We start from the raw sequence: 26686 nt of genomic DNA on the forward strand, positions 1-26686 counted from the left end.
TCCCGGTTTTTAAATGGCTGCTTCGGAGGGCAGCTTCAGCTAGCAGGCCCCCAGCAGCGGAATATCCGTCCGGGGCTGGACTCATCCGGCCCCCGCACAGCTGAAGGGCGGAGAGGAGTTGGGGGTCGGGGTGGGTGGGATAAGCAGATGGAGGGAAATGCCACAGTGGCTGGGGAGAGTACCTCCAGGTTCCTACAGGTGGCAGTGGCGAGCCCTTGGAGCCTGTGCTCAGCACTGCCACTATCAGGAGTGATCCGGTACTGCAGGAACTGCACTCGGGTGTTATTCAATGTTAAGCATTAATATCTCCCTCTGTCTGCCTCGATTACAGTTTTGAGGTGACGAACAACATGGAGGATGAGGACGACAATGACGATGTGATCCTGCCCATCTATTTCAGGGAAAAGATGAGTTACCGAGATTATAGCACATCCACGTATATGTTTGGTCATCCGCTACTCGTATCGGTCCCGAGATCCCACCTATCCTGGGAAGCTTTGTATGACCTCCTCCTCGAGAGACTTGCGTACGTCTGTCTGACTTTTAGACCTTAAATAAGGGGGCGCCGCACTGTGGGAGGGTCAGTGCTGAGGGAGCGCCGCACTGTGGGAGGGTCAGTGCTGAGGGAGCGCCGCACTGTGGGAGGGTCAGTGCTGAGGGAGCGCCGCACTGTGGGAGGGTCAGTGCTGAGGGAGCGCCGCACTGTGGGAGGGTCAGTGCTGAGGGAGCGCCGCACTGTCGGAGGGTCAGTGCTGAGGGAGCGCCGCACTGTGGGAGGGTCAGTGCTGAGGGAGCGCCGCACTGTGGGAGGGTCAGTGCTGAGGGAGCGCCGCACTGTCGGAGGGTCAGCGCTGAGGGAGCGCCGCACTGTCGGAGGGTCAGCGCTGAGGGAGCGCCGCACTGTCGGAGGGTCAGCGCTGAGGGAGCGCCGCACTGTGGGAGGGATAATCTGGAGTAACACAATTGGATGGGGAAGGGGACAGACCATGAACCAGTTCCGTGGGAGGTGAGAGATCTTTCTTCCAGCATAACATTTGAACTCTCAGCCGTTATCTTTGGTGCAGACGGTACGTGTCACGCCCGACATCAGAAGACGAGGAGGAGGAAGAGGAGAATGATGAGGAAGAGGAGGAAGACGCAAAGGAGGAAGGAGAACCAGAGACGTATCAACAGCAGACAAACGGACTGGGTGAAGGTAGGAATGAGAATCAGTAACACACGGCGCTGGGGGGGAGAGGGGTTACTGAGTGACAGTGTGAGGGAGCTGGGTTAACATCAGGAGAGATACAGTCAGTAACACAGGGCGCTGGGGGGAGAGGGGTTACTGAGTGACAGTGTGAGGGAGCTGGATTAACATCAGTAGAGATACAGTCAGTAACACAGGGCGTTGGGGGAGAGGGGTTACTGAGTGACAGTGTGAGGGAGCTGGATTAACATCAGTAGAGATACAGTCAGTAACACAGGGCGCTGGGGGAGAGGGGTTACTGAGTGACAGTGTGAGGGAGCTGTATTAACATCAGTAGAGATACAGTCAGTAACACAGGGCGCTGGGGGGAGAGGTTACTGAGTGACAGTGTGTGGGGGGTGATGAATTCTTTCTGACCCTTTATTTTAACCACCCCCCCCTCTCCGGTTCTCTCAGGTGATGAAGGGGTTATGAACTCACCGACTCCCACGCCAGCCCGTGACCCCGATGTGACCCCTGAACCTGACGGCAATGACCGCGGCGCCTGTCCGGGCGGAGCGGACAGGGTCTCGACCCCAGAGCCGAGAGGGGGGCGCTTGGAGCCAGAGGGGGAGTGCGAGGTGGGCAGCCCCTCACCAGAGAAGAGGCCCTTAAAGAAGCGTAAAGCCCGGGGGTCCCGGAGACCCCTCTTCACTTTCCAGAATGTGAACGCGAATGGGGTGACCGAGCGAGGGACACAGGACCGGACCAAACTCAACTTCAACCGTGAGTGCTTTCAACTGTAGGCTGAGTGCGCCATGATTGTGGCTCTCCATTTAACACAAGATCCGACAGTGCGGCGCTCCCTCAGCGCTGACCCTCCGACAGTGCGGCCCTCCCTCAGCACTGACCCTCCGACAGCGCAGTGCTCCCTCAGCACTGACCCTCCGACAGTGCGGCCCTCCCTCAGCACTGACCCTCCGACAGTGCGGCCCTCCCTCAGCACTGACCCTCCGACAGTGCGGCCCTCCCTCAGCACTGACCCTCCGACAGTGCGGCGCTCCCTCAGCACTGACCCTCCGACAGTGCGGCGCTCCCTCAGCACTGACCCTCCGACAGTGCGGCGCTCCCTCAGCACTGACCCTCCGACAGTGCGGGCGCTCCCTCAGCACTGACCCTCCGACAGTGCGGCGCTCCCTCGGCGCTGACCCTCCGACAGTGCGGCGCTCCCTCGGCGCTGACCCTCCGACAGTGCGGCGCTCCCTCGGCGCCGACCCTCCGACAGTGCGGCGCTCCCTCGGCGCCGACCCTCCGACAGTGCGGCGCTCCCTCGGCGCCGACCCTCCGACAGTGCGGCGCTCCCTCGGCACCGACCCTCCGACAGTGCGGCGCTCCCTCGGCACCGACCCTCCGACAGTGCGGCACTCCCTCAGCACTGACCCTCCGACAGTGCGGCGCTCCCTCGGCACTGACCCTCCGACAGTGCGGCCTGGGTGATGTTGCTCCGAGTTGTTCCTCGACCTTAACTAAATTCTCCTGTTTCAGCTCAACTCTACATCGCCCTGGACTGGGACAGTGACATGAAGAAACGGTACTACAACGAGATCGAGGCGGAGGTACGCAGCGGCGTTAACCCTTCGTCTGCCGCTCTCCCACCCTCCCCTCCCCCGCTGAGGCCCGACTCTCCGCCGGTCCCCCTCCAGCAACTCCAGCTATTCGTGTGGCTATTCGACTGGGGCGGCGTCACTGCCGGGCCCAATCCACCCTCCGTGCAGCGAGCAGGGGGGGTCGGCGATCGGGGGAGGGGTTTAGCTCCATTCTCCAGGGGCTGACCCTCCTGGGTTGGGAGGGGGGTGGGGGGGGTGTAACGCCGGTGTGCGCCGCGGGCGCTATAAACCTGCCTTTGACCGGATTCTCACTCCCCGCGCAGAAATACGTGAAGGATCGCAGCATGGGGGTGATGCCCGCCAAAGCCTCGGTGACGCTGACGGAGTGCATCGACCTGTTTACAACCAAGGAAACGCTGGAGGAGCAAAACCCCTGGTGAGGATGGGAAACACTGACCTCTCGCTGACCGTCACGCTCACTCCCCCCACCCACCCACCCTCCCTCCCTCCCTCTCCTTGTTCCAGTTCACGTGGAGCTTCTGCTGACCCCCTTCGCCCCTTCAGCCTGTCCCTACCTCAGTCTGTTCCCTCCCCCCACCCCTCCCAGCCTCCCTTGGTCTGTTTTCCCGCCCCCCCCCCACTCCGCCTCCCCTCCCCCCCCCCTCCTCGGCCTGGTCCCCCCCCACCCTCTCTGACGCTCTGCTCTTTTTCCTCTCCCTTAGGTACTGCCCGGCCTGCCAGGAGCACCAGCTGGCCACCAAGAAGTTTGACCTGTGGTCGCTGCCCGAGGTCCTGATCATCCACCTCAAGCGCTTCTCGTACACTCGCCTCTGGAAGGAGAAGCTGGACACTCTGGTCGAGTTCCCGCTGAAGTGAGTTTGCGTTGCGCAGACCACCCCCCCCACAACCACGGAGCTCGCTCCCGCACAAACCCACGGCAGCGGCTGCTCCTCCACTCTCTCCCGGGTGCCAGGGGGTGTGGGTTTTGCAGTTTGTGTCCATCCGAAGCCCGGACCAGGCGTGTAGAGGCGATTAGCGAGCAGAGGGGGTGTCCCCGATTTTAAAACAATATCACTAAGCATGCTCCCCCAGACATGAGGTTTTGAATAGAAGTTGGGGGATCACTTGGCCATAAGCTAATGGAAGAATCCTCAAGGAATGGTTGGGGGAAACACCCATGTGAATTCCAGGGAGCTGTGGCATCCTTGGTTTGATTGGAGATGGAGAAGCGAATGAACGGTCAGGATCTCGGTGTATAAGAGAACTCGGGTGGGATTTGGACCGAAGGGGAAACTGGATTGACCCTCTCGATTCTTGACAAACTCTGGCGTTGTTAATAAGTGCTTGCTTTGTTTATTGTTTGTACTTGTACAGGGAAATCTGTTTGTTTAGTTGTTCATGGGATATGGGTGTCGCTGGGCTGGGCCCAGCATTTATTGCCCCATCCCTAATTGCCCCCCCCTTGAGAAGGTGGGGGTGAGCTGCCTTCTTGAGCCGCTGCAGTCCCCGTGTGGTGTGGGTACGCCCGCAGCGCTTAGGGAGGGAGTTCCAGGATTTGGACCCAGCGACAGTGAAGGAACGGCCGATATATTTCCATGTCTTAAAAGTTTAGACACGTGAGAACCTGTGGCAAGTTCCTTTCAGTGGGTGTTCGAACCTCCCTTTAAATATTAACGGCTTCTGCAGAGAGTGTCACACACGGGGCACTGGTGGAGGTAGAGAGTGTCACACACGGGGCACTGGGTGGAGGTGGAAAGTCACACACGGGGCACTGGGTGGAGGTAGAGAGCGTCACACACGGGGCACTGGGTGGAGGTAGAGAGTGTCTCACACGGGGCACTGGGTGGAGGTAGAGAGCGTCAGACACGGGGCACTGGGTGAGGGTAGAGAGTGTCACACACGGGGCACTGGGTGGAGGTAGAGAGCGTCACACACGGGGCACTGGGTGGAGGTAGAGAGCGTCACACACGGGGCACTGGGTGGAGGTAGAGAGCGTCACACACGGGGCACTGGGTGGAGGTAGAGAGCGTCACACACGGGGCACTGGGTGGAGGTAGAGAGCGTCACACACGGGGCACTGGGTGGAGGTAGAGAGCGTCAGACACGGAGCACTGGGTGGAGGTAGAGAGTGTCACACACGGGGCACTGGGTGAGGGTAGAGAGTGTGTCACACACGGGGCACTGGGTGGAGGTAGAGAGTGTCACACACGGGGCACTGGGTGAGGGTAGAGAGTGTGTCACACACGGGGCACTGGGTGGAGGTAGAGAGCGTCACACACAGGGCACTGGGTGGAGGTAGAGAGCGTCACACACGGGGCACTGGGTGGAGGTAGAGAGCGTCACACACGGGGCACTGGGTGGAGGTAGAGAGCGTCACACACGGGGCACTGGGTGGAGGTAGAGAGCGTCAGACACGGGGCACTGGGTGAGGGTAGAGAGCGTCACACACGGGGCACTGGGTGAGGGTAGAGAGCGTCACACACGGGGCACTGGGTGAGGGTAGAGAGCGTCACACACGGGGCACTGGGTGGAGGTAGAGAGCGTCACACACGGGGCACTGGGTGAGGGTAGAGAGCGTCACACACGGGGCACTGGGTGAGGGTAGAGAGCGTCACACACGGGGCACTGGGTGGAGGTAGAGAGCGTCACACACGGGGCACTGGGTGGAGGTAGAGAGCGTCACACACGGGGCACTGGGTGGAGGTAGAGAGCGTCACACATGGGGCACTGGGTGGAGGTAGAGAGCGTCACACACGGGGCACTGGGTGGAGGTAGAGAGCGTCACACACGGGGCACTGGGTGGAGGTAGAGAGCGTCACACACGGGGCACTGGGTGGAGGTAGAGAGCGTCACACACGGGGCACTGGGTGGAGGTAGAGAGCGTCACACACGGGGAACTGGGTGGGGGTAGAGAGCGTCACACACGGGGCACTGGGTGAGGGTAGGGAGCGTCACACACGGGGCACTGGGTGGAGGTAGAGAGCGTCACACACGGGGCACTGGGTGAAGCTAGAGAGCGTCACACGGGGCACTGGGTGGAGGTAGAGAGCGTCACACACGGGGCACTGGGTGGAGGTAGAGAGCGTCACACACGGGGCACTGGGTGGAGGTAGAGAGCGTCACACACGGGGCACTGGGTGGAGGTAGAGAGTGTCACACGGGGCACTGGGTGGAGGTAGAGAGCGTCAGACACGGGGCACTGGGTGAGGGTAGAGAGTGTCACACACGGGGCACTGGGTGGAGGTAGAGAGCGTCACACACGGGGCACTGGGTGGAGGTAGAGAGTGTCACACACGGGGCACTGGGTGGAGGTAGAGAGCGTCAGACAAGGGGCACTGGGTGGAGGTAGAGAGCGTCACACACGGGGCACTGGGTGAAGCTAGAGAGCGTCACACGGGGCACTGGGTGGAGGTAGAGAGCGTCACACACGGGGCACTGGGTGGAGGTAGAGAGCGTCACACACGGGGCACTGGGTGGAGGTAGAGAGCGTCACACACGGGGCACTGGGTGGAGGTAGAGAGCGTCACACACGGGGCACTGGGTGGAGGTAGAGAGCGTCACACACGGGGCACTGGGTGGAGGTAGAGAGCGTCAGACAAGGGGCACTGGGTGGAGGTAGAGAGCGTCACACACGGGGCACTGGGTGACGGTAGAGCGTGTCACCCAGACGCTGATGTTAAACGGCTGTTTCACTCCACAGGGACCTGGATCTCTCCGATTTCCTCATCAATCCCAAGGCTAAAAACTCCAAATACGACCTGATCGCTGTTTCGAATCACTACGGAGGACTTCGCGATGGGCATTGTGAGTACAGCACAGCATAGGAGCTGGGAGGAGGCCATTCAGCCCCTCCCCTCGAGCCTGTTACACGGGAACAGGAGGAGGCCATTCAGCCCCCCTCCTCGAGCCTGTTACACGGGAACAGGAGGAGGCCATTCAGCCCCTCTCCTCGAGCCTGTTACACGGGAACAGGAGGAGGCCATTCAGCCCCCCTCCTCGAGCCTGAACAGGAGGAGGCCATTCAGCCCCTCTCCTCGAGCCTGTTACGTAGGAACAGGAGGAGGCCATTCAGCCTCCTCCTCGAGCCTGTTACACAGGAACAGGAGGAGGCCATTCAGCCCTTTGAGTCTGGGCTAGGGGTGTGGGTTTGGTGACTGCCGTTGGGTACTGTGTGGCGCAGGGAGGCGGGTGAAGGTATAAGTACGGCTGCACACCGGCCAGACAGAGCTGCTATTGAGGATCCAGTCACCCGCACCCCTGTGGGAAGGTGTCAGAGGGTCAGGTGCAGCCCCGAATGAGAGTCGGCACCCGTGGGAGAGGGAGATGTGGTTTTTGGGGGGGTGGGGATAGAGGGACAGATGAGAACTTTAATGGTTGGTGTCCACTTGCAGATACGACAATCGCCAGGAACAAAGATGACGGTCAGTGGTATTACTTTGACGATAGTAAGGTGACCTTCGCCTCGATGGACCATATCGTGGTGAGTGAGAAGCCATTAGTGTCTTAACTCAGCCCAGTGCCACCTTTCAACCAGGGCCCTGACCAGATTCACCCTCCCGCCCTCTGTAACCCTCAGCTCGTCCGGAACTCCACTGTCCGCCCCCCCCCATGTCCGAACTCACACCGAGTCCCCTTCACCCTTCACCCACTGTGCTCACTGACCCACACTGGCTCCCGGTCCGGCAACACCTCCCTATCTCCGTAGCCCCCTCCAGTCCCTACACCCCTCCCTATCTCTGTAACCTCCTCCAGCCCCTACAACTCTCCCTATCTCTGTAACCTCCTCCAGCCCCTACAACCCTCCCTATCTCTGTAACCTCCTCCAGCCCCTACAACCCTCCCTATCTCTGTAACCTCCTCCAGCCCCTACAACTCTCCCTATCTCTGTAACCTCCTCCAGCCCCTACAACCCTCCCTATCTCTGTAACCTCCTCCAGCCCCCTACAACCCTCCCTATCTCTGTAACCTCCTCCAGCCCCTACAACCCTCCCTATCTCTGTAACCTCCTCCAGCCCCTACACCCCTCCCTATCTCTGTAACCCCCTCCAGCCCCTACAACCCTCCCTATCTCTCTAACCTCCTCCAGCCCCTACAACCCTCCCTATCCCTGTAACCTCTGCAGGTCCTACAACGCTCCCTATCTCTGTAACCTCCTCCAGCCCCTACACCCCTCCCTATCTCTATAACTTCCTCCAGCCCCTACACCCCTCCCTATCTCTGTAACCCCCTCCAGCCCCTACAACCCTCCCTATCTCTGTAACCTCCTCCAGCCCCTACAACCCTCCCTATCCCTGTAACCTCTGCAGGTCCTACAACGCTCCCTATCTCTGTAACCTCCTCCAGCCCCTACACCCCTCCCTATCTCTATAACTTCCTCCAGCCCCTACACCCCTCCCTATCTCTGCAACCCTCTGAGATCTCTGCGCTCCTCCAATTCAAGCCTCTTGACCATCCCCCGATTCCCATCGCTCCACCGTTGGCGGCCGGGTCCCTCCCCCTCACCCTCGGTCGCCCTCGGTCCCCCTCGACCCAATCTCCCCCTTCACCTTCTCCGCTCTAAAGGGGAACGATCCCGGTTCCTCCGGCCCCCGCGCTGTGTGAACCGGCAGCATTAACTCCCTTGTTCTCTGCCTGACAGAGCAGCGCTGCCTATGTGCTGTTCTACCAGCTGCAGGAGAAGATCAGCCGGCCTGTGGAGCCAGCTGCCTGTCCGAGCTGCACCACCCAGGACGAGAAGCCATCGCCCCCAGCCGACGAGGAGACGATGGACCTGGACTGACCGCCTCCTCCCTTGGGACCGGAACCCCTCCCGCTCTCCTATCCCCCCCATCAGCAAGCGGAGCAAGACCCCCTGCCCACCTTATCCACCACGGCCCCCCCATCGGATCAGGCAGACCCAATCCAGGACTCCGGGGTCGAAGGTGTGGAGGAGCCTGTCGTCTGATGGGTCAGTGAGGAAGGAGAGAGAGGTGGGGGGGAATGGGCTTCGGAGCCCCCCCCCGGCCTCGTTCTAACCTGTGTCCGAGCGTGGGATCTGACTCTGCGCTGCTTTTTAAACGCGCTGCTGGGGTGGGGACTCTCTCTCTCTGTCTCCGCGTGGCCTGAGTTCCAGGCGAGTTTTAAATTTTTAAACTGTCTCCAACCCGGGACCCCCCCCACCTCTACCACCACCGCCGCCTCCTCCGCCAGGCGCTGGACCCTCCCCTCTCAGCCGAGACCAGGTAAGAAGCATCGGGAGAGGTGGTGGGATCTGGGGGTGGGTGGGTGGGGGGGAGGGAGGGGTACAGGAGGTTTTATCTACAATCTCCCCACCCCCCCCCCCTCCAATCCCAAAGCCCAAACCCGGCGAGAGACCCTCTGTCGCTGAGGGAGGGTCACGGCCGAGGAGGCCTGGTGGGGGCTCCTTGGTCACTCACCGAGGGGGGTGGCAGAGGGACCTTCGTCGGGCCTCGGAGGGTGGTGGGGGGGGTTGTCGGTTTATTCTGGTCGTCCAAATTCTCTCTCCACCCCCCCCCAGCCTCGCAGTCCAGCCCGAACCGCCGGTCTTCGGCTACGGGCATCGGTAGCATATTCGACCTGGTGAGGCATCACTCCTGGCGCGCGCCTCCCCCAACTCCACCGAGGGTCCCCAGGCCGTGCGGTAATTCCCGCGCCTGGCCACGATTCCCCGATTCGAGTGAGGGGGGGGGGGGTGGGGGTGGTTTGTGGGGTGACGTGCGGGATCTTGCTATGCGATACGCTGGTTCCAGATTCTGGGAGAGTGGAATATTATTTGGAAAGGTTGGTCTTTTCTCTCAAACTGTTTGATTATCTCAGGGATTTACTGTTCGATGCAATTACGATGCAAAGGAATTCCAGTTTCCAGTGAAACGTTCCCCTCTCCCATCTCCCCCCTCCCTCTCTCCCTCTCCCTCTCCCTCTCCCTCATCCTCTCCCTCTCCCCGCCTCCACTGTCTAGGGATTGGAGTAACTTCAACCTCCGCCGACCCCACCTTGCAGCATTTTTACCGCCCCCCTCCTCCCCTCCTCCGAGGGTCACGGCTCTTTCTCCGTGTGAGGGTTCCCTCTGCTCCCAGTCGATTCCCTCTCCTCCCACTGTGATCTTTGGGACATTTCCGCATGTGGCCTTAATGCTTGTTTTGGGTGTGGAGTGGGTGGTGGGGTGGTTGCGCTATCAGGATAGGGGGGGTCTGTCAGCGCACTGTCGATGTGACGGCTGTGTGAGGATGGGAAGGTTGAAAGATTTTTTAATATATATAGACCGCTCTATTTATACCGCGTTCAAAACTCCACACTGGGTCTGCGCACACTCCCCGCCCAGTCACTGTGAATAGTTTTAGGAGCTCTGCTCATGCAGTCGTGTGCATGCATAATACACATACGTGTGCACACTTGCTCTCTCTCTCATGCTCGTACGCACAGTCACTCTCTCTCTCTCTCTCTCTCTCTAACACACACACTCTCACTCTTACTCTCTCGCTCTCTCTCGCTCTCTCTTGCGCTCTCTCGCGCTCTCTCGCGCTCTCTCGCGCTCTCTCGCGCTCTCTCGCTCTCTCTCGCTCTCTCTCGCTCTCTCTCGCGCTCTCTCGCGCTCTCTCGCGCTCTCTCGCTCTCTCTCGCGCTCTCTCTCGCGCTCTCTCTCGCGCTCTCTCTCGCGCTCTCTCTCGCGCTCTCTCTCGCTCTCTCTCGCTCTCTCTCGCTCTCTCTCGCTCTCTCTCGCTCTCTCGCGCTCTCTCGCGCTCTCTCGCGCTCTCTCGCGCTCTCTCGCGCTCTCTCGCACAATGTTAGCTATGAGCAGTTTGTGGGAGAGGGGCTACACTGCAGACAGAGCTACGTCGGTTATCATTCCTTACCCTCGCCCCCGGAAACAGATGCCCTATCGGTCAGCACTCACCAGACCAGGGTTATCTGCCCCTTGGCATTGGAGCTTTCACTCAAGCTTGTTGCTCCTGACCGAGAGGGGGGCAGGGGGCGAGTCGAGGGCCTGGAGGGGGGGGTGGATGAGCGAGTGAGTCGAGGGTCTGGGGGGTGGGAGTGGGAAGAGTGCCCGGTGAACAGTTCTGTGATTTGCTGTTTGATTCCAAGCCCCTGGCACAAAGGGGATTCACAGGGGGAATTGCCCCCTCCCTATGACCCTCTAAAGGCACAGGTTCCAACACACGTCCTTCCTCAGGGAGGAGATCAAATTCCAGGCCCTCACCCAGCCAAGCGAGCGGTTTTGGGGGTGGTCGAGAGGGGGCCGGTGGGGGTTTGAGGCTGTTAGGGTTGTAAAATGGATGGTTTGATCTGAGTGAGGCAGGCGGGTGATCCAGACCCACGTTCCACTCCCTCCTCCCACTGTACAGCCTCAACCAGAATCAATCGGGGAATTCTCATCTTCCAGCCATGTTTCTGTTATGGATTTTGCCCTGGGGGGAGGGGGAGGGGGTGGGGGAGGGGGTGGGGGCCTCAGGGAAATGGATGGACATCTGGGGCCACCAGTCACAGTCGGACTGTTTTCAGTCTCTCAGGGTGGGGGGGGTGCGGTTTGGAACCCATGGCTCAGGTGCAGTCTCATCGGGATGGGGCCAGAACGCTCCTCACTCCCTCTCTCCTCCCTCCCCCTCCCGCTGTCTCCTCCCGCTCTCTCTTCCCCTCCCCCTCCCGCTCTCTCCTCCCTCCCCCCCGCTCTCTCCTCCCTCCCCCTCCCGCTCTCTCCTCCCTCCCCCTCCCGCTCTCTCCTCCCCTCCCCCTCCCGCTCTCTCCTCCCTCCCCCTCCCGCTCTCTCCTCCCTCCCCCTCCCGCTCTCTCCTCCCTCCCCCTCCCGCTCTCTCCTCCCTCCCCCTCCCGCTCTCTCCTCCCTCCCCCTCCCGCTCTCTCCTCCCTCCCCCTCCCGCTCTCTCCTCCCTCCCCCTCCCGCTCTCTCCTCCCTCCCCCTCCCGCTCTCTCCTCCCTCCCCCTCCCGCTCTCTCCTCCCTCCCCCTCCCGCTCTCTCCTCCCTCCCCCTCCCGCTCTCTCCTCCCTCCCCCTCCCGCTCTCTCCTCCCTCCCCCTCCCGCTCTCTCCTCCCTCCCCCTCCCGCTCTCTCCTCCCCTCCCCCTCCCGCTCTCTCCTCCCCTCCCCCAACCATTGCCACTGGACAGTGGTCAGCAGCCCTGCCCAGCTAACCATCCCGCTCTGGCCAAACCTGGGCAGCCATTCCCGTGCCTGAACTCCTGAACCCACCTGTACAACTTGTCGAACTGATTTTGGTAAATAGACACTGATTTTAAAGAGTCTCTCGGCAGATATATATTGTATTTTCATATAAAGAGAGAGACTAGCCTGCTTTTTTTTTGTTTAGTTAATTGCTGCTCTACAAAATGATGGGTTTTTATTGTTGCAACAGCTCAGACTTGTGTATATAAATATATTAAAAAACCAAAATGATTTAAATTAAAGCACTCCTCTCTTGCTGCGCATGTCTGACTCTCGCTGGACCCACTCCCTGCTACCCCCGCTCACACAGATAGCAACACGTCTCTGGGAGAAACTCCTGACTACTTCTGCTCTGGAAGGCGCTACCTGAAAGGGCGATGGAAGGAAGCAGATTCGATAGGGACGCTTAATAGGGGGTGGGGAGCAAGCGAGCAGAGAAGGTGAAGGGGGCGGAGATTGAATCAAGGCGTTCAGAATGACGAGGGGGTTTGGATCGAGTGAATAAGGAGAAACTGTTTCTAGTGGCGGGAGGGTCAGTAACCAGAGTTGGATTTAGTTAATGTTAATGAACTAACTTAATTTTTGGCATTTATTTATGGCGAGGGGAATGGAATATTAAAAAAAATCGGCAAGGGTTTTGCCGGGCCTTGTCCAGACCACACCTGGAGCGCTGTGCACAGGTTTAGAATCTCATTCCATAAAAGGATGTAAATGTATTGGAAGCAGTTCGGAGAAAGTTAACTTGAATCATTCCCGAGAGGGAGGGGAGGGGAGGTTTGTCCGACCAGGAAAGGTTGAGCAGGTTGGGGCCCTGTGCCCGCCGGAGTTTAGAAGAACGAGAGGTTGATCTGGTTGAAACATGCTGAGGGACTTTGATAGGGTTTGGGTGCCTGGAGGATGTTTCCCCCTTGTAGGCCATTCAGCCCATCCCGCTTGCTCTGCTATTCGACTCGATCAGGGCTGATCATCCAGTTCCACGTCTTTTTTCCCCCCTACACTCTTTCCCCCCTCCCCCCACCCCCAATATCCCTTCACATCATTGGTATTAGAAGCGGGGGACACCGTTTAAGAATGAGAGGTCTACCGTTTAAGAGGGAGATGAGATTAGAAAGTGTAGATGTACAAAGGGACCTGGGTGTCCTTGTCCATAAGTCACTGAAGGCTAACATGCAGGTGCAGCAGCCAGTGAGGAAGGCTAATGGTGTGCTGGCCTTGGTCGTAAGAGGATTGGAGTACAGGAGAATTCTTGCTTCGATTGTATCGAACCTTGGTTAGGCTGCACACGGAGTACTGGGTGTGCAGCTTTGGTCCCCTTACCTGAGGAAGGATATTATTGCCATAGAGGGAGTGCAACCGAGGTTCACCTGCTTTTGAGAGTGAGGGAGGAAATCAGAAGCACGAAGGTATAAGAGCAAGATTCTGTCGAATGTCTGTTGTGTGTGTGCGTGCAGCACCTCCAATGGTGGGAGGATGGAATTGCACTGTGACATGTTTACATAGCAAACTCCCATTCTAAATGTGGAGCGAAGGATTTAATCTGGAAAGGGTCAGCAGGAAGTGAGCACTGGTAAAGAACCTTTTTTTTTTGGACTGGGGCTTTAAAAAAAAAACTACCATGATGCAGTTGAAAGACATGTTCACTGGAGCAGGATGATGAATATCTACAATGCTGCTATCCTGGGACATAGGGTGCCAGAAAAGAACAGGATGGTGCCAGACAGGGGTTCTCAACTAAGGGGAACTGCCTGACCACAGCATTTTAATGGGTTCGTGACCAGGGTTTTGTGTGGTAGCAGTACAAGAACAGCTCCTAGTCTGCAAAGAGGGAAGACATAAAACCCCCCCTCTCCTGTGTTTGTCAGATTACAGCAATTCTGCCATAGTAGTTAGCTGGCTATCCCTCCGATCTCTGTAACCTGCTTTCTCTGAAAACCCCTGTCAAGAGGAAAAGGGGAAGAAATCCCCAGTGAACCACAGACTGAAAGTGCTGGGAGACCACCTCGTGTGATCAACGACAAACTGCAAGGAATTGGGAAGATGTCGATTAAAATCAACCCATCTAATCCTGTACTCCAGATTGGTGCTATTGATCTGTTTTACCTCACCATTAAAAGCCATGTTTTGTGTGTCTTATGTGTGTGTGTGTATAGGGATTTAAGAAGCAGGTAAAGTTTAAGTTATGGAGTTAGAAGTTAGTTCATAATTCTTTCTTTTGCCCCTAGTTAAAAACAATTTGTTTAATAAACAGTTATTTACTTATTAAGTTTACAAACCCTGGTGTTCGTATTCTGTTAACCTAAATTAGACAGGTAGAATTGGGGCGATCTGGTGGTTTGGTCAACCATTTCACGTCTGTCACAGCTCGGGGAGCAGTGGGACTTGATATTACAGCGCACTATCTCCGGTGAGCCGTGACAAAGTTTGGGGGCTGGGGTCCGGGATATTTTGGAACAAAAGACGACGGCGATTTGGGTGTCGATTTAGTGAGTAACAAAAGCTAAAAGGAAACACCAGGTTTGTACTGTCAAAAATAAGATGGCACTGGAAACTGCTAAAGCTTTCCTGTAAGTGGAAGAGGGGTCCTTGACGATCTTACAAAGGATTCCAAAAGCCAGGTTCATCGAATCGGCAAGTACATTAAGAGTAGGGTTGCCTGCCAAAGCGAGGAAGGCAGAGATGATCGAAAAGGTGGCACAGCATTTGAAATTGGAAGTGATACCCAGTGAAGAGGCTGGAGGTAGTGAGGCTTCAGTTAGAAGTGAAGAGACTTGAATTTGAACAAGCAAAGGAAATGGAAAAAAACTCGAGATGGAGGCAGCCGAAACGGAAAGAGAAAGGCAAGAGAGAGAAAGAAAACAGGGAAGGGGTTTAGAAATGACGGGGTTAGAAAAGGAGGAGAGAGAGAGAGAATTTCAGCTCCGAATGCTGCCAGTTAAAAAAAGAATCACCAGTAGGTGAGACAGGGCTTATTTCCAGATCAGAACCCAGAGGGGGTGGGGGGGGATGTTTAAACCTATGCACGCTCTTCCCAAAATTTGAGGAAAGGGATGTTGAAGGATTCTTTATGTCATTTGAGAAGATAGCTAAACAGATGGACTGGCCAAAGGAGAACTGGACCTTACCCATGCAGAGCCAGTTGACAGGCAGAGCACAGGAAATCTATGCTTCACGGTCAGAGGAGGTTTCTAGGGATTATGACGCGGTGAAAAAGGGCCATTTTGAGTGGATGTGAGTTTTGAAATTTAAGGAAACGGCCTGGGCAAACTTAAGCTGAGTTCGAAAGGATTAAGCAAAGCAGTTTTGGCTGGTGGATACGAGCATTAGGAGTTGAAACTACCTATGAAGTTCTGAGAGAGAGACCATTCTCTTGGGGAGAATTTACAAACTTCCGACCTTCTCTGATAAGAGCCTATGTTGAAGACCAAAGGGTTGCAACAGTTAGACAGGCGGCAGTAATAGCTGACGGTTATGAGCTGACCCGTATAAGTAAACCTTTTTTCCATCACCCCCCCCTTAAATTTGAAAAGGATAGAAAGCGGGAGAGTGAAAGGAAGGCCAGTAGCCTGGGTAAAGAATGGAGAGCTGGGAATACCTTGAGACCTCCTCCCCAGATCGGGAAGGAAGGTGCTGAGGTTGGAGGTGAAACGCGAGGGCCTAAGTGTTGCCGTTGCAATAAAGTGGGACACGTTGGTTCAGAATGCTGGAAGTTGCGAGGGAAGCCCACGGGGCTTATTGGAATTCGTAAGAGCGAGTCCGAAAAGGGAACTCGGAGAGAGAACGCCATGGATCAAATTGTAGCTTTAACTACAAATAAGGGTCTGGAGGTAACCACTGCCGTGAATGCAGGTGAAGTAAATAAGGTGGATGAGAGATATAAAGGGTTTTTATCTAAAGGAAAGATAACCCCCTTTTCATCAAATGATGCAGCTAAACCTATAACTATGTTAAGAGACACAGGAGTTACTCAAACTCTTTTGCCAGAGAAGGACCTAGTTTTCCCTCCAGGGAGTTCAATGAAAGCTAAAGTATTGGTAAAGGGGATGAGTGAAGAGTATATCCCGGTTCCACTGTACAAAGTGCAATTGGAATGTGATTTGTTATCTGGGTCGGTGGTTGTAGGAGCGGTTAAGAAGTTACCCGTGGATGGGGTTAATTTACTCCTGGGGAATGATTTGGCAGGAGTGAAGGTTATAGCTTCACCCATGATTATGGAAAGTCCGAGAGGGGCTGAAGAGAGGGAGCAGTCACAAGGACAAGTTCCTGGTATTTTTCCATTGTGTGTGGTGACCGGAGCAACGGCTGAACAAAGTCCATCACCAGAGGTCAAAGTAACACCACGAGCAGATGTTAGAGTGGCCGCAACTTTCTTTAAGGATGGGGATCGTTCAAAGGAAGTGTTTGGCAGGTCTTCATCAATCGAGGCTCAGGAAGCAGGTCCAGAGTTAAACAAGTCAATGCAGTCAGCTCACACTGAGGCTGAAGGAGTTCCGGAATTAACTGATAAGGAAGGGGAGACGCCCTCACAGACCTGCGGACGAGGAATGGAATGGAAGGTCGTTCATCAGATAGTGGTACCGCCCAAATATCGTAAGGGGATATTGCAAGTAGCACCTAAAATCCCTATGGCAGGACATGTAGGAATATGGAAACATCCAAGCTTCGATAAACAGGCAATTTACCTGGCCAAGACTTAATAAGGAACATAGTGCAATTTTGTAAAACGTGTCATGCATGTCAGGTAGTAGGTAAACCCCAAACATGTAATCAAACCAGCGCCTTTCATACCCATACCAGTTTTTGAAGGACCATTCAGTCGGGTATTAGTAGATGGTGTAGGACCGTTACCCAAAACGAAAGCAGGAGCGTGTAAGGTAGCACGGGAGCAGACTAGTGGAAAAGAGTCGGAGGAACAAGTCAAGTCAAAGTCCAGCCCACGTGATCCAGAGCAGAGTAACGGCAAAGAGGAGAAATCCAGAAGTGGACAGAGTAAAGATGAAGATGGAGAGGGGAAAGGGACAAATCTAGAAGAAAAGTTCGGGTTAAAGAAAGAGGAAAACATGCAAACTCAAGGAGCAGAGGCAGGGAAGAAAAAACACAAGGAAAAGTGGGTCAAATCCAGTAGTAATGACGCGGAACAGGTCAAGAGTGAAGATCGAGAATAAAAAGAGCAAAATCCAAAAGCAAGGAAAGGGTTAGAGGAGCGGGTGGGGTCCTCTCCCAAGAAACCATATCGATATCGGAGGAAGTGCTCTACAGCAGAAGAAGAAACTCTAGCATTGTCGTCGTCTCTTCAAGGCCTCTTGAGGTTTATGTCCGACACGATAACCAAGGAACGCTAATCTACACTGACCATAATCCGGTCGCGTTCATTCAGGAATTTCAAACGCGAGACTGTTTCGATGGAGTCTATTGTTTCAACCATTCAATGTGCAGATTCTTCAGGCTGCAAAGATAATGCGATCGCGGATGCATTGTCCCGGGTGTAAATTACTGACCCAAGTATAAGGGGGAAGGATGGATGAATGAATGAATGCAAGTCTCATGTTTTGTTGCCCGTGTGTCACGTACCTTGTGATGAAACGCATTTTTTAAATGGTGTTTCGTCCTTTTTAAGGGTGGGTGAAGGCACGAAAGGAACCTTTTTTTTTTATCTTGGACTGCAGCTTTAAAATTGGACTGTGGCTTTAAAAAAAAAACTACCATGGCTGCATTCGAAAGACGTGCTTACTGGAACAGGATGAGAAAAATCTACAATGTTGCTATCCTGGAACAGAGTGTGCCACCAGAGAACAGGATGGTGCTGGAAAGGGGGAACTGCCTGATGACAGCGTTTTAACTGGCTCCTGACCAGTGCGGTAACAGTGCAGACAGAACAGCAAAGAGGGAAGACCTAAAACCTCTCTCTCTCACTCCCGTGTTTGTAAGATTCCAGTAATTCTGCCATAGTTGCTAGCTGGCTATCCCCCACATCCCCTGTAACCTGCTTTCTCTGAAAACCCCTGTCAAGAGGGAAAGAAAAAATCACCAGTAGAGATGTTGGAAAGCAAGTTTTTCAACCAGTGAACCACAGACTGAAAGTGCTGGGAGACCATCTCGCGTCATCAACAACAAACTGCAAGGAATCCGGAAGACATCGATCGAAATCAACCCATCGAATCCTGTACTCCAGGTTGGTGCTATTGAACTGTTTTATCTCACTCTTAAAATCCACGTTTTTGTGTGTCCTGTGTCTTTTATGTGTGTGTGTGTATAGGGATTTAAGAAAGGGGGTAGAGTTTAAGTTATGGAGTTAGAAGTTAGCAGTTGATATTTCTTTCCTTTGTCACTAGTTAAAGACAATTTGTTCAATAAACTGTTATTTACTTGTTAAGTTTACAAGCCTGGTGCTCGTGTTCTGTTAACCTCAATTAAACAGTTTGGTAGAATTGGGGCGATCTGGTGGTTTGGTCAAACTCTTCACACTTGTCTCAGCTCGGGGAGCAGTGGGGCTCGATATGACAGCGCACTACCCCCACTGAGTCCTGACAGCACGATAGTCATAGTTTAAAATTTACACTGTTGGATGAAAGATGTGCGGTTCCACAGAGCACTGGGAGACAGCAGCTTTGTCCTGGACTGATTAGATTCCACCCGCTCGCTCGCTCACAGGTCAGACCCGCTGGGTGCCCTGCACCCTGCCCACCGCCAGCACTGTTCTCCGCAGAACTGCTCAGCAATCTCTGGGGGGTGGGAGAATCTCGGGAGTCTCCCCTCGGTCCCCAGCGTGGCTGAGGGTGAGGATGACCGCCCTGCAGGACTAGAGCTGTATCGCCTCTTTGTGAATTACACAGAGAGGAGCAGGGCTTCTGCTAAGGGGAGAGGGTCAGGAGGCCATTCAGCCCCTCGAGTCCCTGCTATTCAGTAAGGTCATGGCTGCTGAGAGATATTTCAACTAGGTGGGGGGCCATCAATATGAGACAGTCACTAATAAATCCAATCGGTGGGGAATTCAGGAGAAACGTCTTTACCCAGAGAGCGGGGGGAATGTGGAACTCGCTCCCACAGGGAGTGGTCGAGGTGAATCGTGTCGATGTGTTTAAGGGGGGAGCTGGATAAACACACGAGGGGGAAAGGGATAGAAGGGTAGGGGGTGGGAAGAGGCTCAGAGCAGAGGGGCCAAAGGGCCTGTTTCTGTGCTGTCAGTGATCACTGAGGGATGCTATCCTGTGACAGTCGGAGAGCTATCTGACTGACCCTGATGGACACAAGCTTATTTATTGTACTTTGATGTTTATTCATTTTAAACCCGGTCTCGAATTAATTTACAGATTGGTAAATAATCACAGGGGTGGCAGTGGAGATCGGAGCCTGGCTCCCTGCGGAGACTCAGAACATCGCCTGGTGCTGCTCCTTATGGTAAAACTGCTCCAAATTCAGGTCATTCCCCATCAGCTCCTCTTCCACACTCTCCAGGGCCCACCGGTGGTCCACCACCTCCAGAGCCTCCCACTCGGCCTGGCGGGGGAGACAACAGTGTCAGTGGGTAGAGAGTAACCCAGGGGAATCCACTCCCCCCCCCAGACAGGGAGATCTAATGCAGGGGAATCCACTCCCCCCACCCAGACAGGGAGATCTAACCCAGGGGAATCCACTCCCGCCCCCTCCACCCCACCCCGAGACAGGGAGATCTAACCCAGGGGAATCCACTCCCCCCCCCCAGACAGGGAGATCTAACCCAGGGGAATCCACTCCCCCCCCCCAGACAGGGTGACCTAACCCAGGGGAATCCACTCCCCCCCCCCCCCTCAGATGGAGACCGATTAACGTACAGACTGAGCAGGGTAGAGAGTAACTCAGGGGAATCCACTCCCCCAGACAGGGAGATCTAACCCAGGGGAATCCACTCCCTGTCCAGACAGGGAGATCTAACCCAGGGGAATCCACTCCCCCCCCCCCCTCAGATGGAGACCGATTAACGTACAGACTGAGCAGGGTAGAGAGTAACTCAGGGGAATCCACTCCCCCAGACAGGGAGATCTAACCCAGGGGAATCCACTCCCACCCCCTCCACCCCACCCCGAGACAGGGAGATCTAACCCAGGGGAATCCACTCCCACCCCCTCCACCCCACCCCGAGACAGGGAGATCTAACCCAGGGGAATCCACTCCCCCCCAGACAGGGAGATCTAACCCAGGGGAATCCACTCCCCCCTCCCCCACCCCAGACAGGGAGATCTAACCCAGGGGAATCCACTACCCCCCAGACAGAGAGATCTAACCCAGGGGAATCCACTCCCCCCCCCCCCACCCCAGACAGGGAGATCTAACCCAGGGGAATCCACTCCCCCCCAGACAGGGAGATCTAACCCAGGGGAATCTAACCCAGGGGAATCCACTCCCCCCCCCCCAGACAAGGAGATCTAACCTAGGGGAATCCACTCCCCCCAGACAGGGAAATCTAACCCAGGGGAATCCACTCCCCCCAGACAGGGAGATCTAACCCAGGGGAATCCACTCCCCCCCCCCCCCCCTCAGATGGAGACCGATTAACGTACAGACTGAGCAGGGTAGAGAGTAACTCAGGGGAATCCACTCCCCCAGACAGGGAGATCTAACCCAGGGGAATCCACTCCCCCCAGACAGGGAGATCTAACCCAGGGAAACCCACTCCCTGTCCAGACAGGGAGATCTAACCCAGGGGAATCCACTCCCCCCAGACAGGGAGATCTAACCCAGGGGAATCCACTCCCCCCAGACAGGGAGATCTAACCCAGGGGAATCCACTACCCCCAGACAGGGAGATCTAACCCATGGGAATCCACTCCCCCCAGTCAGGGAGATCTAACCCAGGGGAATCCACTCCCCCCAGACAGGGAGATCTAACCCAGCGGAACCCACTCTCCCCAGTCAGGGAGATCTAACCCAGGGGAATCCACTCCCCCCAGACAGGGAGATCTAGCCCAGGGGAATCCACCCCCTGTCCATACAGGGAGATCTAACCCAGGGGAATCCACTCCCTGTCCAGACAGGGAGATCTAACCCAGGGAAACCCACTCCCTGTCCAGACAGGGAGATCTAACCCAGGGGAATCCACTCCCCCCCCTCCTCAGATGGAGACCGATTAACGTACAGACTGAGCAGGGTGGAGAGTAACTCAGGGGAATCCACTCCCCCAGACAGGGAGATCTAACCCAGGGGAATCCACTCCCCCCAGACAGGGAGATCTAACCCAGGGAAACCCACTCCCTGTCCAGACAGGGAGATCTAACCCAGGGGAATCCACTCCCCCAGACAGGGAGATCTAACCCAGGGGAATCCACCCCCTCCACCCCACCCCGAGACAGGGAGATCTAACCCAGGGGAATCCACTCCCCCCCAGACAGGGAGATCCAACCCAGGGGAATCCACTCCCCCCTCCCCCACCCCAGACAGTGGGATCTAACCCAGGGGAATCCACTCCCCCCCCCCCCCAGACAGTGGGATCTAACCCAGGGGAATCCACTCCCCCACCCCAGACAGGGAGATCTAACCCAGGGGAATCCACTCCCCCCCCCACCCCAGACAGGGAGATCTAACCCAGGGGAATCCACTCCCCCCCAGACAGGGAGATCTAACCCAGGGGAATCTAACCCAGGGGAATCCACTCCCCCCCCAGACAAGGAGATCTAACCTAGGGGAATCCACTCCCCCCAGACAGGGAAATCTAACCCAGGGGAATCCACTCCCCCCAGACAGGGAGATCTAACCCAGGGGAATCCACTCCCCCCCCCCCTCAGATGGAGACCGATTAACGTACAGACTGAGCAGGGTAGAGAGTAACTCAGGGGAATCCACTCCCCCAGACAGGGAGATCTAACCCAGGGGAATCCACTCCCCCCAGACAGGGAGATCTAACCCAGGGAAACCCACTCCCTGTCCAGACAGGGAGATCTAACCCAGGGGAATCCACTCCCCCAGACAGGGAGATCTAACCCAGGGGAATCCACTCCCCCCCAGACAGGGAGATCTAACCCAGGGGAATCTAACCCAGGGGAATCCACTCCCCCCCCAGACAAGGAGATCTAACCTAGGGGAATCCACTCCCCCCAGACAGGGAAATCTAACCCAGGGGAATCCACTCCCCCCAGACAGGGAGATCTAACCCAGGGGAATCCACTCCCCCCCCCCTCAGATGGAGACCGATTAACGTACAGACTGAGCAGGGTAGAGAGTAACTCAGGGGAATCCACTCCCCCAGACAGGGAGATCTAACCCAGGGGAATCCACTCCCCCCAGACAGGGAGATCTAACCCAGGGAAACCCACTCCCTGTCCAGACAGGGAGATCTAACCCAGGGGAATCCACTCCCCCAGACAGGGAGATCTAACCCAGGGGAATCCACTCCCCCAGACAGGGAGATCTAACCCAGGGAAACCCACTCCCTGTCCAGACAGGGAGATCTAACCCAGGGGAATCCACTCCCCCCAGACAGGGAGATCTAACCCAGGGGAATCCACTCCCCCCAGACAGGGAGATCTAACCCAGGGGAATCCACTCCCCCCAGACAGGGAGATCTAACCCAGGGGAATCCACTCCCCCCAGACAGGGAGATCTAACCCAGGGGAATCCACTCCCCCCAGACAGGGAGATCTAACCCAGGGGAATCCACTCCCCACAGACAGGGAGATCTAACCCAGGGGAATCCACTCCCCCCAGTCAGGGAGATCTAACCCAGGGGAATCCACTCCCCCCAGACAGGGAGATCTAACCCAGCGGAACCCACTCTCCCCAGTCAGGGAGATCTAACCCAGGGGAATCCACTCCCCCCAGACAGGGAGATCTAGCCCAGGGGAATCCACCCCCTGTCCATACAGGGAGATCTAACCCAGGGGAATCCACTCCCTGTCCAGACAGGGAGATCTAACCCAGGGGAATCCACTCCCTGTCCAGACAGGGAGATCTAGCCCAGGGGAATCCACCCCCTGTCCATACAGGGAGATCTAACCCAGGGGAATCCACTCCCTGTCCAGACAGGGAGATCTAACCCAGGGGAATCCACTCCCTGTCCAGACAGGGAGATCTAACCCAGGGGAATCCACTCCCTGTCCAGACAAGGAGATCTAACCCCGGGGAATCCACTCCCTGTCCAGACAGGGAGATCTAGCCCAGGGGAATCCACCCCCTGTCCAGACAAGGAGATCTAACCCCGGGGAATCCACTCCTCCGCTGACGGGGAGAGTGAACATCATTAACATACACAACCAGCCTCCCATGGCCCCCACCCCCATCCCTTCCCTCCCTCCCCCTCCCTCCCTCCACCACACACCTCCTCCCTCTCCTCTCTCACCACCTACCTTGAAAGCCTTGTTGGTGTCGGGTGACAGGGACATGGCAGCCCCTGTGAGCTGGTCCTCCAGGGTCCGGGAGTGGTCGGCTGCTGCAGAGACAGAACGGGAGATATCAAAGGGGTTGGAGGCGTCCCGGGAGCGACCCTGCATTTCGGGAGCGGACAGCGACCCGGGAGTGGGGGGCGGGGGGGGAACTCACCGTTATCCTGGCCCAGGATTAAGGAGTACAAGCGACGCAGTCCGAAAACGTTCAGGAAGTACCAGGAGGCGGAGCTGACCCTGTGGGGGCAGACAGAACGTGTCGGGTTAGTGACGGGAGAGGGTCTTAGCTCGAGTCCAGTGACCCGCTCCCCGCCGCAGACAGACAGGCTATAATCACCCCCAGCCCCTCTCGCAGCCCCCGCCCCCCCCCCCGCCCTCAGGACGTCCCAAGATCAGCAAGATCCCACAAAGAGCAATGCCAGGATGACCAAGATCATCTGTCTTTAGCGATGTCGGTCGAGGGGTAAATATTGGCTTCAGGACACCGGGGGGAGAACCCACCATCTCCCCCCCACCTCACATCTTCCAATCGCGGCCGTGGGATCTTTTACACCCACCCGAGAGGGCAGACGGGGCCTCGGTTTAATGTCTCATCCCGAAAGATGGCACCTTCAGCTTGAAGCGGCTGAATGGCCTCCTCCTGTTCCTGTGTAACAGGCTCAAGAGGGGCTGAATGGCCTCCTCCTGTTCCTGTGTAACAGGCTCAAGATGGGCTGAATGGCCTCCTCCTGTTCCTGTGTAACAGGCTCGCGAAGGGCTGAATGGGCTCCCCCTGTTCCTGTGTAACAGGCTCGAGGAGGGGCTGAATGGCCTCCTCCTGTTCCCGTGTAACAGGCTCGCGAGGGGCTGAATGGCCTCCTGTGTGAGAACTGATGGGACACTCACCAGGATGCATCGAGTGAGACCAGCTCAATTCCACGCTGTAACATGGGTTTGAAGCGGAGAGTCAGTGGGAACGGGACCTTAGCTGTAGAGAGAGAAACAGGAACAGAAAATGCTGCTTAAACTGGGCTGAAACAGGAACGAAAACATCCAAAAAGCACACGCACACTCGCACACAGCAGAGCACTCGCACACACACACTCGCACACAGCAGAGCACTCGCGCACACACACACACACTCGCACGCACACACACACACTCATGCACACAGACTCGCGCACACAAACTCGCACACACAAACTCACACACACAAACTCGCACGCACAAACTCACACACACAAACTCGCACGCACACTCGCACACACACAAACTCGCACACACTCGCACACACACTCGCACACACACAAACTCGCACACACACTCGCACACACACTCGCACACACAAACTCACACACAAATTCGCGCACACACACTCGCGCGCACACACACACACACACACACACACGCGCACACACACTCGCACACACGCGCGCGCACACACTGGCACACACAAACACACACATGCGCACACACACTCGCGCACACACACACGTGCGCACACACACACTCGCGCACACAAACTCTCACACACAAATTCGCACACACACACTCGCGCACACACACACTCGCACGCGCGCACACATTCACACGCTCACACACTCGCACGCGCACACACATTCACACGCACACACACTCGCACGCACACACATTCACACGCACACACACATTCACACGCACACACATTCACACGCACACACACTCGCATGCACACACACTCGCACGCACACACACATTCACACGCACACACACATTCACACGCACACACACTCGCGCGCGCGCGCACACACACACACGCACAGCAAACAGGGGCAAGGATGAGGCGATTGTCAGTAAGAGTTAAAGGACCTGTTCCCCCGCCTCCCCCACCCCCACAGGATTCCCATCCATTGTACCCGCCAGCAACCTTCGCCCATCTATCAATGTCTTCCTTCTGACCAACTGCAGCCTGGCTACCCACCCAATACCCGCTGGCTTCACTCACCATCGCCCCCACCCCGAAATCACAGAGCACAGGAGGAGGCCATTCAACCTCTCTCGAGCCTGTTACACAGGAACAGGAGGAGGCCATTCAGCCCCTCTCGAGCCTGTCACACAGGAACAGGGGGAGGCCATTCAGCCCATCGTCCCTGTGCTGGCTCTTTGAAAGATCTATCTCATTAATCCCACTCTCCCCCCCGCTCTTTCCTCCCTCCCCCACACCCTGTAGATTTTTCCCCTTCGAGTATTTCTCCGATTCCCCCCCTTTTGAACGTTCCTATCGAATCTGCTCCCACCGCCCTTTCAGGCAGCGCCTTCCAGATCACAACAACTCGCTGGGTCAAAAACATTCTCCTCCTCTCCCCCCCACCCCCTCTGGATCTTTTACCGATTCTCTTCAATCTGTGTCTCTGGTTACCGACCCTCCCGCCACTGGAAACAGTTTCTCCTTATTCACTCGATCCAAACCCCCCCCTCGTGATTCTGAACACCTCGATTCAATCTCCCCCTTAACCTTCTCCGCTCGAAAGGGGAACAATCCTGGCTCCTCCAGTCTCTCCATGTGAACTGACCATCCCCTCATCCCCGGGAACCGGTCCTGGTAAATCTCCCTCCCTCCGCACCCTCTCCGAGTCCCTCGACATCCTTCCCAAAGTGCGGGGGCTGGAATTCGATGCAGTACTCAGGCTGGTGGGGGGGTCCCTTGCCTTGAGGCACATTGACCTCGTCCAGCACGGTCCCACTGCCAAGCACACCTTGCGCCCCTCCCGGGCTGACCCAGAGTCCTCTCCAGCCCACACCCATCGTCGAACTGACCCAGACAACGCGCTAACTTACTGGTGACAAATCCCGAGAAGGCCCAGTTGATCCAGCCACCGATCAGGATCATTGGCAGCACGTTGGTCAGGTTCCCCTTCATCATGTCCATCAGCATGCTGGGGTCTGAGAGGAGATCATCGGGGTCAGAGAGCAGAGTGAAGCAGCAGGAATAGTAACAGAGGCAACAAGCGAGCCCCCCACAAACCCCACCCGTCCCCACCAGTACTGTACCCCAGTGTTATAGAGTGACAGACCCGTCCCCACCAGTACTGTACCCCAGTGTTATACAGCGACAGACCCGTCCCCACCAGTACTGTACCCCAGTGTTATACAGTGACAGACCCGTCCCCACCAGTACTGTACCCCAGTGTTACACACTGACAGACCCACCCCCACCAGTACTGTACCCCAGTGTTACACAGTGACAGACCCGTCCCCACCAGTACTGTACCCCAGTGTTATACAGCGACAGACCCGTCCCCACCAGTACTGTACCCCAGTGTTACACAGTGACAGACCTGTCCCCACCAGTACTGTACCCCAGTGTTATACAGTGACAGACCCGTCCCCACCAGTACTGTACCCCAGTGTTATACAGTGACAGACCCGTCC

At 56.4% G+C, this 26686-nt stretch overlaps 2 protein-coding genes across 2 annotated transcripts; one reads left to right on the plus strand and one right to left on the minus strand.

Moving 5' to 3' along the window:
- Positions 1–331: 331 nt before the first annotated feature.
- Positions 332–8569, plus strand: LOC144678057 (ubiquitin carboxyl-terminal hydrolase 11-like; the record flags this gene model as incomplete). Its single annotated transcript, XM_078537982.1, has 9 exons — positions 332–526; positions 1065–1195; positions 1643–1951; positions 2711–2781; positions 3096–3208; positions 3495–3644; positions 6473–6576; positions 7164–7252; positions 8411–8569. Coding segments are annotated over 9 exons (1303 nt in total), but the record flags the coding sequence as incomplete, so codon positions are not given.
- A 10628-nt stretch (positions 8570–19197) lies between these two features.
- Positions 19198–26205, minus strand: LOC144678058 (ER membrane protein complex subunit 3-like). Its single transcript, XM_078537983.1, has 5 exons — positions 26093–26205; positions 24182–24263; positions 23454–23533; positions 23261–23343; positions 19198–19442 (listed from the first exon to the last, which is right to left on the minus strand). The coding sequence occupies exons 1-5, from the start codon at positions 26187–26189 to the stop codon at positions 19314–19316; spliced, it is 471 nt and encodes a 156-aa protein (XP_078394109.1). The 5' UTR covers positions 26190–26205; the 3' UTR covers positions 19198–19313.
- Between the last annotated feature and the right edge of the window lie 481 nt (positions 26206–26686).

The sequence above is a fragment of the Cetorhinus maximus genome, unplaced genomic scaffold (genome assembly GCF_964194155.1).
Source record: "Cetorhinus maximus unplaced genomic scaffold, sCetMax3.hap1.1 HAP1_SCAFFOLD_3515, whole genome shotgun sequence".
Taxonomy (NCBI): domain Eukaryota; kingdom Metazoa; phylum Chordata; class Chondrichthyes; order Lamniformes; family Cetorhinidae; genus Cetorhinus; species Cetorhinus maximus.